This window comes from Papio anubis, chromosome 16 (genome assembly GCF_008728515.1).
Source record: "Papio anubis isolate 15944 chromosome 16, Panubis1.0, whole genome shotgun sequence".
NCBI lineage: Eukaryota > Metazoa > Chordata > Mammalia > Primates > Cercopithecidae > Papio > Papio anubis.
The window spans coordinates 72,434,481-72,448,454 of NC_044991.1; the positions used below are offsets into that span (position 1 = coordinate 72,434,481).

The 13,974-nt window shown below is 40.3% G+C and overlaps 1 protein-coding gene and 1 long non-coding RNA gene across 4 annotated transcripts in view; both read left to right on the forward strand.

The window, feature by feature from the left end:
* SEMG2 (semenogelin II) overlaps positions 1-2,330 on the forward strand; it is a 7,735-nt gene extending 5,405 nt beyond the window's left edge. Inside the window, exon 3 of the mRNA XM_031656031.1 lies at positions 7-2,330. Coding sequence (XP_031511891.1) covers positions 7-389 — 383 coding nt within the window. The 3' untranslated portion in view covers positions 390-2,330. The remainder of the gene's footprint in view (positions 1-6) is intronic.
* A 3,542-nt stretch (positions 2,331-5,872) lies between these two features.
* LOC103887990 lies at positions 5,873-9,991 on the forward strand. Of its 3 annotated transcripts, none has more exons than XR_652294.4 (4): positions 5,873-7,253; positions 7,626-8,115; positions 8,375-8,533; positions 9,114-9,297. It is a non-coding gene; the product is annotated as an uncharacterized LOC103887990 (long non-coding RNA). The 3 variants fall into 3 exon arrangements; XR_652295.4 differs by adding an exon at positions 8,869-8,909 and having other exon boundaries at positions 5,879-8,115; XR_652296.4 differs by adding an exon at positions 9,490-9,991 and having other exon boundaries at positions 5,885-8,115; positions 9,114-9,302.
* Positions 9,992-13,974: the final 3,983 nt, after the last annotated feature.

Consider the following 13,974-nt stretch of genomic DNA (forward strand, 5'->3'; position numbering starts at 1 on the left):
GTCAAGATCAAGAGCATGGCCATAAGGAAAATAAAATATCATACCAATCTTCAAGTACAGAAGAAAGACAACTCAACTATGGAGGAAAGAGCATTCAGAAAGACGTATCCCAAAGCAGTCTTTCTTCCCAAACTGAAAAGCTAGTAGAAGGCAAGTCTCAAATCCAGACACCAAATCCTAATCAAGATCAATGGTCTGGCCAAAATGCAAAAGGAAATTCTGGTAAATCTGCAGATAGAGAACAAGACCTACTCAGTCATGAACAAGAAGGCAGATACCAACAGGAATTCAGTGGGGCACATAATACTGTAAATATAGAGCACGAAGTTGCCTATGATGATCTCTTGACACAACAATATAATGAAGACAGAAATCCAATATCTACATAGCCCTATTGCTTAGAAACCAGTTGAAAAGCTGGACCAATAACAAGGTAAGTTTTCTTTTCTTACCAAGTAGGAGAGGTGCCTGTCCCAAAGTTGGGGACTCTCCAGGAACATGGTAGGACTGATAACCATTATTCACATCAATAGAAGTGCTGTATTATAAGTGGTGGGAAGATGAACACCATTTCCTGGTGAGTAGAGGACGTGGTAGTGGCAGGGAAGGATGCTTGGACTATCACTGGGTCCTAGAATTCCTATTCTTAATTGAGTATTCTTCAACAATATTTTTATACATGCCTACCTGCTAAAGGTTTTTTTGAACATGCACTGACTATACATGCATATTTATGAGTTTATGGTATACTCTTGTCAATTCTTATACTTTAGATTAGTAAACCTCAAATTCTTTCTCATATAGTATGAAATACTACAGCAGTTAACATTTTCTTTCTGCATGTACATTAATGTTCTTGCATCCCTGTTAGAGTTCATCTGTGCTCCTTCAGAGACCACAAGCCCAAAGACTAGCAGTCCACTCACTCCAAAAATAGGAAAGATATGAGTAGAAAGCAGGATTCCTGTTCAGGTTGTAAAAAAGGAAGTGTAAAGGGAGGTGCAGGAGATGGTGAGAGATCTCAGGTGCTAATTGGACACTTGCAATGTCAGGAGAGGAAAATTTTAACCTGGATTGGGGAAATGGTTCTTCCATGCCCCTTTGCAATAAGTAACACTACCTGAAGAGAGGGTAAGTAGCAGAAGCAATGGTCCCAGCTGATAACTAGTGACCTGGTGTCCTGATGATCAGGGGACTGGTGCAGTTGGTGCCAAAGGGGACAGGGGTCCCAGCTCTCCCATCCTCACCCCCACTCTCCACTATTCTCACATATCTGGTTGTCTTTTCTCTCTCTAGGTATCACCTGACCTCAGTGAAGTCTTTGATGTTTCTGAAATGCAGACTCCCATGGTCCCAGATCCTTGGCCCGTGAATGACACCACCTTCAAATTTCCAATAAAGGGATCATTTTCTGCTTTATCTGCTTTTGGCTCCAGTGATCTCTGAATTCCTAGTAGCTCAAGGGGCTGAGGGCATTTCTGATAAAAATGGTTTTGGAAGAAAAGAATGGGATATTTTTGAAGTATTAGGGAAAATAGTAATCAAAGCCACATTTCTAGATGTATTGATAGAAATCCAACACTAAAAACAAGATGCTACTACTCTGCCAGGCACACATTTACCTCCTGATGCCAATCCTAAAGTCTCTCGTGACCTCTGTACTAATAGGACCGCAGGATCTAACAGTCCCCCAGAAAGAACAGAGAAAATGTATTGCAACAAGCCCTAGGAAAGTCCCTGATCTACTAGTGCCATGAGTATTCCCCAAGTCCACAGCAGCACATCCCTTCACTTAGCTTAAGAATTGTCCTACTCCTACAGCATACATTTAGATACAATTACACCAAAGAGTGGTATGTCAAGTCTCCACCACTTCAGCAAGAGTGAGTGGATTTAAAAATGTCATCTGTGGATGGAAAGATCAGAGGACCAGGCCAGAGTCTTGGGGCAGGTGGTGTGTTAATAATATAAATTCTACTCCTTTTATGCCCTTTCACCCTCTATTCTAAAGATGCTTCCAGGGAAAGCCAAACATCCAGGAGAAGAAGCCAGCATAGAGGAATAAGAAAAATCACTAGCCTGGGAATAAGAGATCTGGATTCCTTTCTAGCTCTGTTTTAACAACTAGTACATCTTTAATTAAATCTTTTCTTTCCTGCAAGTTTAAGTCCCACATCTGCACATGAAAAACTTTGACACAGTTAACTTCATAGTACATGCTGACTAAATATTGTAGCGCTTCCTTAAAAAGAAAGAGAGAGAGAGAGATGGAGGCAGAGGGAGAAGAGAGAAAGAGAGAAGACAAAGAGAGAGAAAGAAAGGAAAGAAAGAGAGACAGAGAAAGAAAGAAAAGAAAGAGAGAGAGAAAGAAAGAAGCAAGAAAGAGAAAGAAAGAAAGAAAGAAAGAAAGAAAGAAAGAAAGAAAGAAAGAAAGAAAGAAGGAAAGAAAGAAAGAAGGAAAGAAAGAAAGAAAGAGAAAGAAAGAAAAAGGAATGAAGGAAAAAGGAAGGAAGGAAAAAGAAAGGAAGGAAAAGAAAGGAAAGGAAGAAAGAAGAAGAAAGAGAGAGAGAAAGAAAAGAAAGAAAGGAAGAAAGAAAGAAAGAAAAAGAAAGGAAGGAAGGAAGGAAGGAAGGAAGGAAGGAAGGATCTTCTCTATGAGGTCTCATATTGCTTGTAGATGTGTGATAAGAGACTTGGTCATAGTGTTATGAGAATCCTGTCTCTCTTCACTGCATCCTTCCCAAAAACACAAAGGCCCTGTGTTCAGCCACCTGCCTTATTTTACCAGCCCACCAGTTAAAGAGGAGAAGCTGTGTTGGGCTTAGGGGCCTTAGCATCAGGGAAGCTACAATTACCTGCTACAGTCTACTGAACAGACTCTCTTCTCTATATGTGGAGAGACATACATTCAACAGTTTCCCTGACATGTTGCTGATTGTGCAGGGAGGGAAACCTAAATTAGCATGCAAATAACCAAGACAGCCAGAGTCATAAATGCTGTGTGCTGTGTTACAATTAGCTTGAACTGTGGATCCCACCGCTTGCATAGTCTGGGAAAGTGGGGTCTCTGATGTAGAGTTCCTTCATCTTAATGTGGGGATAACAATAACCATCTCACAGAGGTGCTTAGAGATATTGAGTGAGATGATCTCAACCCCAGTGCTCAAAAAAAAAGTGCCAGGACAACAAATTTGGAAGTAATAATAATAAAATAATTTTTTATTATGCCTTCTTTGAAAGAGAGGTAAAATACATATAAAGAAAAGCACAGATCTTGTGTATTTACTTGAATGAGATTTGACAAACACATACATGTGATTGCACAACACATAGATGAACATATGGAACACTCATCTTGCCTTATGCTCCTTTCAAATTCAGTCCCAGTTCTTCAGGGGAAAATATTATACTGACTTCTAGAAACTCATAACTCACTGTTTTTAATTCTTATATAATGAAATTATGTAATAACATTACCTTTTGTGTATCACTGTTATTCAGTGTTGGGATTCATTCTGTTTTATTGTATCACAGTTCATTCATTTTATTGCTGAATAGCATTCCAGTGTTTGATTCTCCACATTTGTTTTCTATTTATCTGCTGATAAACATTTGGTGTTCCCAGTTTGGGTCATTGTGAATTAGGATATCACATAAGTTCTTGTACAAGGCACAGTAATATATATTTTTAAATATCTGTGGTAAATAACTAGGAGTAGAATTTTCTCCCAGTGTGTGGCTTGTTTTGTTTTGTTTTGTTTTTCTCAATGATGATGTATTCGGAAGAGCTAAAGTTTTAAAATGTGATGAAATCAAACATATTCATTTTCCTTTTAATACGAATATTATGGTATCTAAGAACTTTTGCCTTCCCCAAGGCTGCAAAAATGTTCTGTCTGTGATGTCCTTCCCTAGAAGCTTCATAGGTTTAGCATCTATACTAAGGTTTATGGTCCAACTTGATTAATATTTGCATTCGACTCAAGGTGCAGCTCCAGATTCCTTTTTCCCAGATGCTCTTGTTTTTATTAATTATTAATAATGCTGCTATGGGCACTCATGTGTAAATATTTGCATGAATACATTTTCAGTTCTCGGGTATAATTATGGAAGTGGAATTTTTGTATCTGGTGTGCTATAAGGTTCTAACTATATTCTTTTGCATGTGGATATCCAGTTTTCCCAGTATGATTTGCTGAAAAGACGACTTTTTCTGCTGAATGGTTTTCTCCCCTTGTTGGAGATAAGTGAATTGGCAATGTAACGGTTGATTTTTGGACTCTCAATTCTATTCCTTTGATATATGTGTCTACGCTTATGCTAGTACCACATTGTCTTGACGTTGTAGCTTTGTAGTAAGTGTTGAAATAGGAAAGTATGAGTCTTCTAAATTTACACTCTTTTTCAAGATTGTGGCAGCTATTCTGGATCCTTGCATTTACACATGAACTTTAGGATTAACATGTCAATTTCTACAAAAAGTCATCTGGAATTTTATAAGAATTCCATTTAGTTTTCAGATAAAATATGGAAAATTGTCTGCCTAACAATATTAAGTCTTCAATCCACAAACATGAAATGGCTGTCTATTTTTATGTCTTCTTTAATTTCTTTGATCATGATTTGTTGTTTTCATGTAGAAGTCTTGCCATTATTTTCTTAAATAAATTCCTAAGTGTTTCATTCTTTTTGATGCTATTGTAAATGGATTTTTTTCATGATGCAATTGAGAGGTATAGGTTGATATTTTGTCCTGCACCTTAATGAGTTTGTTTATTAGCTCTAATAATATTTTGGAGTTATGTGGATTATTAAAAGTTTTCTACATATGCCATCATGTCAGTGTTTCATGTATGGGAAATCTAATGGTGAAAAACATGAAGTATTCGTGTACCTGGGAGTATCTTAATTTTTCCCTAACTTGTGAAGGATAGATTTGCCATGATATAGAATTCTTGGTAGACCGATATTTCTTTCACCACTTTTAATATGTTCTGTATCTTCTGGCTTGCATGGTTCTAATGATAAATCAGCTGTAAAGCTTATTTAATAGTCATTTTGAATTACTTATCTCTTGCTGCTTTCAAGAATTTCTCGGTCAAGCACGGTGGCTCATGCCTATAATCCCAGCACTTTGGGAGGCCAAGGTGGGCAGATCATAAGGTCAGGAGTTCGAGACCAGCCTGGTCAACATGGTGAAACCCCGTCTCTAACTAAAGATACAAAAAATTAGCTGGGCATGGTGGTGCACACGTGTAATCCCGGCCACTAGAGAAGCTGGAGCAGGAGAATCTCTTGAACCCAGGAGGCAGAGGCTGCAGTGAGCCAAGATCGTGCCATTGCACTCCAGCCTGAGCGACAGGACGAGACTCTGTTTCAAAGAAAAAAGAATGTTTCTTTGTCTTTGTCATTGATATTTCCATTATAAATTGTCTAGGTGTGGATCTCTAAGAGTTTTTCTTAGTATTCACTGAGATTTTTATACATGGAGATTTGTGTTTTAAAGCAAAATCAAATGTTTTTAGCCATTATATCTTCAAATATCCATCTGCCTCTTTCTTTCTGTCTCCTCTCTTCTGGGATTCCCATTATGCACATGTTTTTCCATTAGACTGTATTACACAGGTCTCTGAAGCGCTATTTATTTTTGTTTGTTCTTTTCTTTGTCATTCCTCAGAGCGTATAATCTCAATTGACCTATAATTATATTAGTTATTCCTCTCTTCTGTCTATTCCTATCTGCTGGTAAGAACCTCTTATAAATTTCTATATCAGCAATTTTACTTTACAACCTCATCATTCATCATGAATTCTTTTTATGATGTGAGACTGATTTTTATACTTTCTGTTAATCTTTTTGCCCATGATTTTGTTTAGTTCTTTGAGTATAATAGCCGATGTCTTTGACCACTAGGCCATTGTCTGGGATTCCAAAAGGATCATTTCTATTTATTGTTTCCCCTCTTTTTTGTGTATGGGTGGTATTTCATGTTTCTTTAAACATCTCATAATTTTTAAATAAAATTGGACTTTCCACATAATATAATTTGGCAGCTTTGGAAATAAGACTCTATCTTCAGCATTTGTTTGTGTGGTTTTTATTGCTGAATACTTGCTTAGTAGCATTCCTGGACTAATTTTGTAAAGCCTGTGTTATACATCGTGTGCAGTCACTAAATTCCCTGTTTTGTTTGCTTACTAGTCAGATAATGGACACCAATGACCTTAAATCCTGTAAGCCCATAAGTTGGTCTTTTGACTTTATCAACTAGTGAAGTTTTCACACAGTCATGAAAACATTAAGACATGAATTAAATGAGAAAATTTTTTCACGAATTAAACTTAAAGTCCATAGTGCAAAAGGAACTAGAATTTTCATAAATCTAGAAATTGTCTTGCTAATAGATCAATATCTGGCTTTGACTTTCTGTCTGTGTTTCAATGTTAATGTAGTAAAAGTAAACACTTCAAATGCACCCTTGTCTGAACATGGCTGTGAGGAGTCGGTTTCAAATGTTCTGGATACACAGTGGGAAGAGGGAAATTGGTCAGTCCTGATGCAGTCCCTGGGAAAAACAATGCCCTCCTATTACCTAAAAATTCCACAGTATAAAGTAAGAATGACGAAGAGCCAAGACAGTTCTGCAACACCCTGAAAAAAGGAAAATCCATGGGGGCTCTGAAAAATTACACCCCAGAAGTTGTTTCACGTGGTTGCTTCCTGGAAGTGAAAGAAAACAGCTGGTGCTTCCCGGTCACGTTGAAGCGCCTCTGATCTCCAGCCCCCGGAGCCACAGCACCACCTGCTGGTGGGGCCCCGCCAGAGCTGACATAGGTCCAGCCTCCAGGTGCGCCCAAGCCCTTTTCTTGCATTATGAAGCTAAGCAGCCTCTCTCTATTCGCTGTGACCGTCCCCCTTTGCCTCCTCCACATGGCCCAGCCTGGAGTCCTGAAAAGTGGCGGGTAGGGCGTGGAGACCCGTAGTGTGGCTGGAGTTGGGGAATCTTTCCTCTGAGGAGTCCGTGCGACGACCTGGCTCTCATGCCTGGAAGCCACTTGGTGTCCCCGACTCACCCTGTGGCATTTTTCTCCAGCTGCACAGAAACCTGGAAGTTGCCCAGAGTTTTCTCTTGACTGCCCTTTCATCCTGTTACCTACGTGCTGGCGGGATAAAAGCTGCAAGGAGGTCAAATGGTGTTGCTACTACAAACGTCGGCATCAGTATAGGGAGCCCTGCTGGACTTTGGATTGAGGTGAGGAGCCCCAGATCTGCTGCCCGTGAAACCTTCCTGCAGAAGCATTGTCTTAGAAGGAGTTGAGAACTGCCTATTCCCGTAGAAAATCACTGTGATCAGAGGTTTTAAATTAGGTCGGCCCATAGATCTGCCTCTGGACAATGAAGGGAGAAGCTCAACAGAACTCCTTGCTTAGATTATGCACCTTCCATTTCACATAATGGACGTCGCCCTTCTCCTCTCTGTAAAGAGGACATTTCAGCAAGACTCATTAAGATCCTCAACAGTTACCGGCTTTTTATTATTTTTGATTCCTATTTTCTGCAGCTTATAATAATGAAACACTTTCCTGTTCATATTTACATTGTGAGTGTTTATGTAATTTCACAGTTCCTTAGGATGGCTTGCCTAGAACCCCTGATCCCAGTCCTTGATTCCTGGATAGCACAAGCCAGTGTTCTTCGGAGGAGAATACCTAAGAGGATCCAGACAATGGCGTCCTATTGCCTCAAAATCTGCTGGATAAAGTAAGAATGATGAAGAGCCAGGACAGTCCTGCAACACCCTGAAAAGAGGCAGTCCATGAGGGCTCTCAGAAGTTACACCCCAGTTGTTTTACGTTGTCTCTTCCTGGCTTCCTGGAGGTGAAAGGAAACAGATGGTGCTTCCGGGTTAAGCAGAGGCACCTCTGACCTCTAGCCCCGGGAGTCAAAACGCCGTCTGTTGATGTGGCCGCACCAAAGCTGACATAGACAGGTCCAGGCTGCAGGTGCCCCCACACCGTTTTCTTGCATTATGAAGCTGAGTGGTTTCACTCTACTCTCTGTGATCATCCTCCTTTGCCTCCACATGACCCAGCCTGGAGTCTTTAGGAGTGCGGGTAGGACCTGGCGACCCTGGATGTAGTTGGGGGGGAACGTTTCCTCTGAGGAGTCCATGAGGTGACCTGGCCTGGAAATCACACATTGGTGCCCACTCATCCTATGGCTTTTTTTTCTTTTTTCTTTTTTCTTTTTTGAGTCTCGTTCTGTCACCCAGGCTGGAGTGTAGTGGCGCGATCTCGGCTCACTGCATCCTCCGCCTCCTGGATTTAAGCGATTCTCCTGCCTCAGCCTCCTGACCTATGGCGTTTTTTCCAGCTGCACAGAAACCGGGATATTGCCCAGAGTTTGATCTTACCTGCCCTTTCACCCTCTTACCTATGTGCCGGCGCGATAAGGGTTGCAAGGGAGTCAAGAAGTGTTGCTACTACAACTGTCGGCATCAGTGTATGGAGCCCTGGTGGACTCTGGATTGAGGTGAGGAGCCCCAGATCTGCTGTTCTCCTTGCTGCCCCTAACTCCTTCCCTCAGAAGCGTTTGTCTTAGAGGGAGTTGAGAACTGCCCATGCGTTTAGCAACTATTGTGAGCAGGGCTTTTAAGTTGGGTCAGTCCACGGATTTGCCTCTCTAACGTGAAGGGGGAGGCTCAACTGACCTCTTTGCTCAGATATGCACCTTCCACTTCACATAATGGGCATCACGGTTCTCCTCTCTATAAATCTCTATAATGTCGACATTTCAACAAGATGATCTCTAAGGTATTCAATAGTTACTGGATTTTGTTATTTATTTTCAAATCCTTTTACTTACAGTTTACAATCATGAAACAGTTTCCTCTTTACATTTACATAAGGTAAGTTTATAATTTCACAATTCCTTAGGATGGCTTGCCTAGCGTCCCTGATTCCCAGTCTCTGAGTCTTTGGCAGCACCTGCCAGTGTTCTTGTGAGGAGAATACCTAACAGAAATCACGCCTCAGTGCCCCTGGAACACAAAACCATGTGCCCTGTACATTTTGCATCTTCCTATATCTCTGGTTTCCTGTTCTCTCCCAAGGTGGAAAGCCCTTCTTTACCAGGACTGAGGAGACACAGGTGCTACAGGCTCAGACTGGGATAACTGGTCTCCATGTTGTCCATGATCGCTCAGGCCCAGGACTTCCTTTTAGCAAGAGTTAAATGTTTCTTACTATGATAACAAGACAAAGAAATAAAGCGTTGTATATTGAAAACTCCATGAACATCTGTAAGTCTGCTGGATTGATCTCTTGCTCTCTCTCTCTCTACTCAGCTGTGTTGCATAATCCCTCAGGAACTGTAAAAAGGACGGAGTTACTGTTTCACATTTAGTTTCATCAATTCCTGCACTTGTGTTTTTCTGATATGTTTGTCTCTTTCAATATCTCCTGACACTCAGATTCTCTGTTGGTCAGATTCCAGGCGCATTTTGGAGTTAAATTCTCTGTGTTTGCATCCTATGAATGGCATGCCAATTAATTCTGTAATGGAAGAACAAGCCATTTTTGCTTCAGTTTTTCTGGTACTACTGCTGGTGGCCTTCCACGTGTTGGAGTAATACGATCTGCAATTGGATTTGGAACTTAAGGTTGGAAATTGAGCAAGATGTACTTTAGTTCTAGGTACTTTCATTCCTAAAAATTGAGCCACCCTCTGTAGAGGACTGTGTGCTGGCAAAGGAGAAGTTCCCGATAAGCCCTGCTCTTGCAAACAAAGCAGGACATTCCTTCTCTGCAAACAAGAAGGATAAAGGAGCCAGCTGTAAGCAGCGGGCTCTGGGAACTGGTCAATGTTTTACTGATCTTGCGAGTCAAGGAAAGGTCAGAGAAGCAACACATGTCCCGTGACTTGGCAACATTCCACAAACGGCTGGATAAAAATAAAGCAGTGTGTGCCGTTCGGGGCGGCCGCCATGTATGTCTTGTCCTGTGTTGTCTTGTGTGTTCATTCCTTTGTTTAGGAAACACGCAGACCCCAACACCCTCAATTTGGAGAACAAAATCCTTATGGTTCAGCCTACCTCCCTTGAGTCTTTGGTTGGGGGTTGGACCCTAAGTCTACCTAATAATGAAGTGTAATTAGCCATGAATTTTCCAGATTTGTAACTCTGTGCTTCCTTAACTCCCACAAAGGTTTCAAGGGTCTGGGAAAGTGATTTTCCAAAATTTTATTTATCTCTAACAAGTATCTTAACAATTTTGAAAAACTACTTTTTCCCAAGCATGTTTCAAATTGACATGTAATATTTTTATGATCATTGCATAGTTTCTTTTTTTTTTTCCGTAAATAAAATTTTATTGGAACACAGACATGTTCATTTGTTTACACATTGTCTATGTACGTTTTCATTCTATGCTGGCAAAGTTAAATAATTGTCACAGGGGGCCACATGACCCACGAAGCTGGCACAATTTACTGTGTAGCTCTAAATAGAAAAAGTTACTCAACTTCTGGATTTCAGCATTAATTCCTAAGAGAGAAATTAATACCTGAGAGAGGGTGCAGGTGCAGTACTGAGTACTAATGAGTACTGCATAGTACTGATGAGATCTGACCAAGCATTGGCTGGATAGATTTAAAAACTAAATGATAAATGAACAAACAAAAACTCTGAAGATTTTTATGATTTTATGACAAATTTAAAGTTTTAAAATAAATCAGGATTTGATAAAATCAAAAGCAAAAACAAAAACCCTAGCAAAACATAAACCTGCCAGTCAGGAATAGTCTAGATTTTTGTGAAATAACTTAGATGACAGCAGTCATTGTTATGGGGAAGCTGGATATAATGGAAGGATGTGGAATAAAACTATTAATTTGCTTTAATATGTATAACATAGGCAGAAAATATCTAGCAGAGATCTCCTGAAAATAGTACAAAATGGAATTGAAAAAAGTGATTTAAAAATTCAGATGTAGATTGATACCCTTCAATCTTCTCTTTGCTGTTTATGTGCCAAGTCTAAGCAATTAAAATGCTTTACTAATTGCCCAGCACTTTGGGAGGCCGAGACGGGCAGATCACAAGGTCAGGAGATCGAGACCATCCTGGCTAACACGGTGAAACCCTGTCTCTACTGAAAAAAAAAAAAATACAAAAAAACTAGCCGGGCGAGGTGGCAGGCGCCTGTAGTCCCAGCTACTCGGGAGGCTGAGGCAAGAGAATGGCGTGAACCCAGGAGGCGGAGCTTGCAGTGACCTGAGATCCAGCCACAGCACTCCAGCCTGGGCAACAGAGCAAGACTCCGTCTCAAAAAAAAAAAAAAAAAGCTTTACTAATTGAACACTGTAAGAACCTAACTGGCTAAGTTATCAGTCTAGTCCTACTATAATCTACCCTTAAGAGGACATTCAGGCCAGGCACAGTGGCTTACGCGTATAATCCCAGCACGTTGGGAGGTCGAGGCGAGCAGATCACCTGAGGTCAGGAGTTTGAGATCAGCCTGGCCAACATGGTGAATCTCCATCTCTACTAAAAATACAAAAATTAGCCAGACTTGGTGGCATGTACCTGTAGTCTCAGCTACTCAGGAGGCTGAGGCAGTAAATGGCTTGAACCCAGGAGGTGGAGGTTGCAGTGAGCCAAGATGGCATCACTGCACTCTAGCCTTGGCAATAGAGTAAGACTCCATGGCAAAAAAAAAAAAAAAAAAAAAAAAAAAAAAGAGCACGTTCAAAATGATTGTCCTAAAGTAGAAAGTTTAATCATACTGTGGAACTTCTGTAGCTAATTTTTATTATTATTACTATACTTTAAGTTCTAGGGTACAGGTGCACAATGTGCAGGTTTGTTACATATGTATACATGTGACATGTTGGTGTGCTGCACCCATTAACTTGTCATTTACATTAGGTATATCTCCTAATGCTATCCCTCCCCACTCCCCCAACCCTACAACAGGCCCTGGCATGTGATGTTCCCCTTCCTGTGTCCAAGTGTTCTGATTGTTCAATTCCCACCTATGAGTGAGAACATGCAGTATTTGGTTATCTGTCCTTGTGATAGTTTGCTCAGAATGTTGGTTTCCAGTTTCATCCATGTCCCTGCAAAGAACATGAACTCATCCTTTTTTATGGCTGCATAGTATTCCATGGTGTATATGTGCTATATTTTCTTAATCCAACCCAGTCTGTCATTGATGGACATTTGGGTTGGTTCCAAGTCTTTGCTATTGTGAATAGTGCCACAATAAACATACATGTGCATGTGTCTTTATAGCAGCATGATTTATAATCCTTTGGGTATATCCCCAGTAATGGGATGGCTGGGTCAAATAGTATTTCTAGTTCTAGATCCTTGAGGAATTGCCACACTGTCTTCCACAATGGTTGAACTGGTTCACAGTCCACCAACAGTGTAAAAGTGTTCCTATTTCTCCATATCCTCTCCAGCACCTGTTGTTTCCTGCTTTTTTAATGATCGCCATTCTAACTGGTGTGAGATGATATCTCATTATGGTTTTCATTTGCATTTCTCTGATGGCAAGTGATCATGAGAATTTTTTCATGTGTCTGCTGGCTGCATAAATGTCTTCTTTTGAGAAGTGTCTGTTCATATCCTTTGCCCCCTTTTTGATAGGGTTGTTTGCTTTTTTCTTGTAAATTTGTTTGAGTTCTTTATAGGTTCTGGATATTAGCCCTTTGTCAGATGAGTAGATTGCAAAAATTTTCTCCCATTCTGTAGGTTGCCTGTTCACTCTGTTAGTAGTTTCTTTTGCTGTGCAGAAGCTCTTTAGTTTAATTAGATCCCATTTGTCAATTTTGGCTTTTGTTGCCATTGCTTTTGGTGTTTTAAACATGAAGTCCTTGCCCATACCTATGTCCTCAATGGTATTACCTGGGTTTTCTTCTAGGGTTTTTTATGGTTTTAGGTCTAACATTTAAGTCTCTAATCCATCTTGAATTAATTTTTGTGTAAGTTGTAAGGAAGGGATCCAATTTCAGCTTTTTACATATGGCTAGCCAGTTTTCCCAGCACCATTTATTAAATAGGGAATCCTTTCCCCATTTCTTGTTTTTGTCAGCTTTGTCAAAGATCAGGTGGTTGTAGATGTGTGGTATTATTTCCGAGGGCTCTGTTCTGTTCCATTGGTCTATATCTTTGTTTTGGTACCAGTACCATGCTGTTTTGGTTACTGTAGCCTTGTAGTATGGTTTGAAGTCAGGTAGCATGATGCCTCCAGCTTTGTTATTTTGGCTTAGGGTTGTCTTGGCAATGAGGGCTCTTTTTTGGTTCCATATGAACTTTAAAGTAGTTTTTTCCAATTCTGTGAAGAAAGTCATTGGTAGCTTGATGGGGAGGCATTCAATCTATAAATTACTTTGGGCAGTATGGCCATTTTCACGATGTTGATTCTTCCTATCCATGAGCATGGAATGTTCTTCCATTTGTTTGTGTCCTCTTTTATTTCATTGAGCAGTGGTTTGTAGTTCTTCTTGAAGAGGTCCTTGACATCCCTTGTAAGTTGGATTCCTAGGTATTTTATTCTATTTGAAGCAATTGTGAATGGGAGTTCACTCATGATTTGGTTCTCTGTTTGTCTGTTATTGGTGTATAAGAATGCTTGTGATTTTTGCACATTGATTTTGTATCCTGAGACATTGCTGAAGTTGCTTATCAGCTTAAGGAGATTTGGGGCTGAGATGATGGGGTTTTCTAAATATACAATCATGTCATCTGCAAGCAGGGGCAATTTGTCTTCCTCTTTTTCTAATTGAATACCCTTTATTTCTTTCTCCTGCCTGATTGCCCTGGCCAGAACTTCCAACACCATGTTGAACAGGAGTGGTGAGAGAGGGCATCCCTGTCTTGTGCCAGTTTTCAAAGGGAATGCTTCCAGTTTTTGCCCATTCAGTATGATATTGGCTGTGGGTTCGTCATAAATAGCTCTTATTATTTT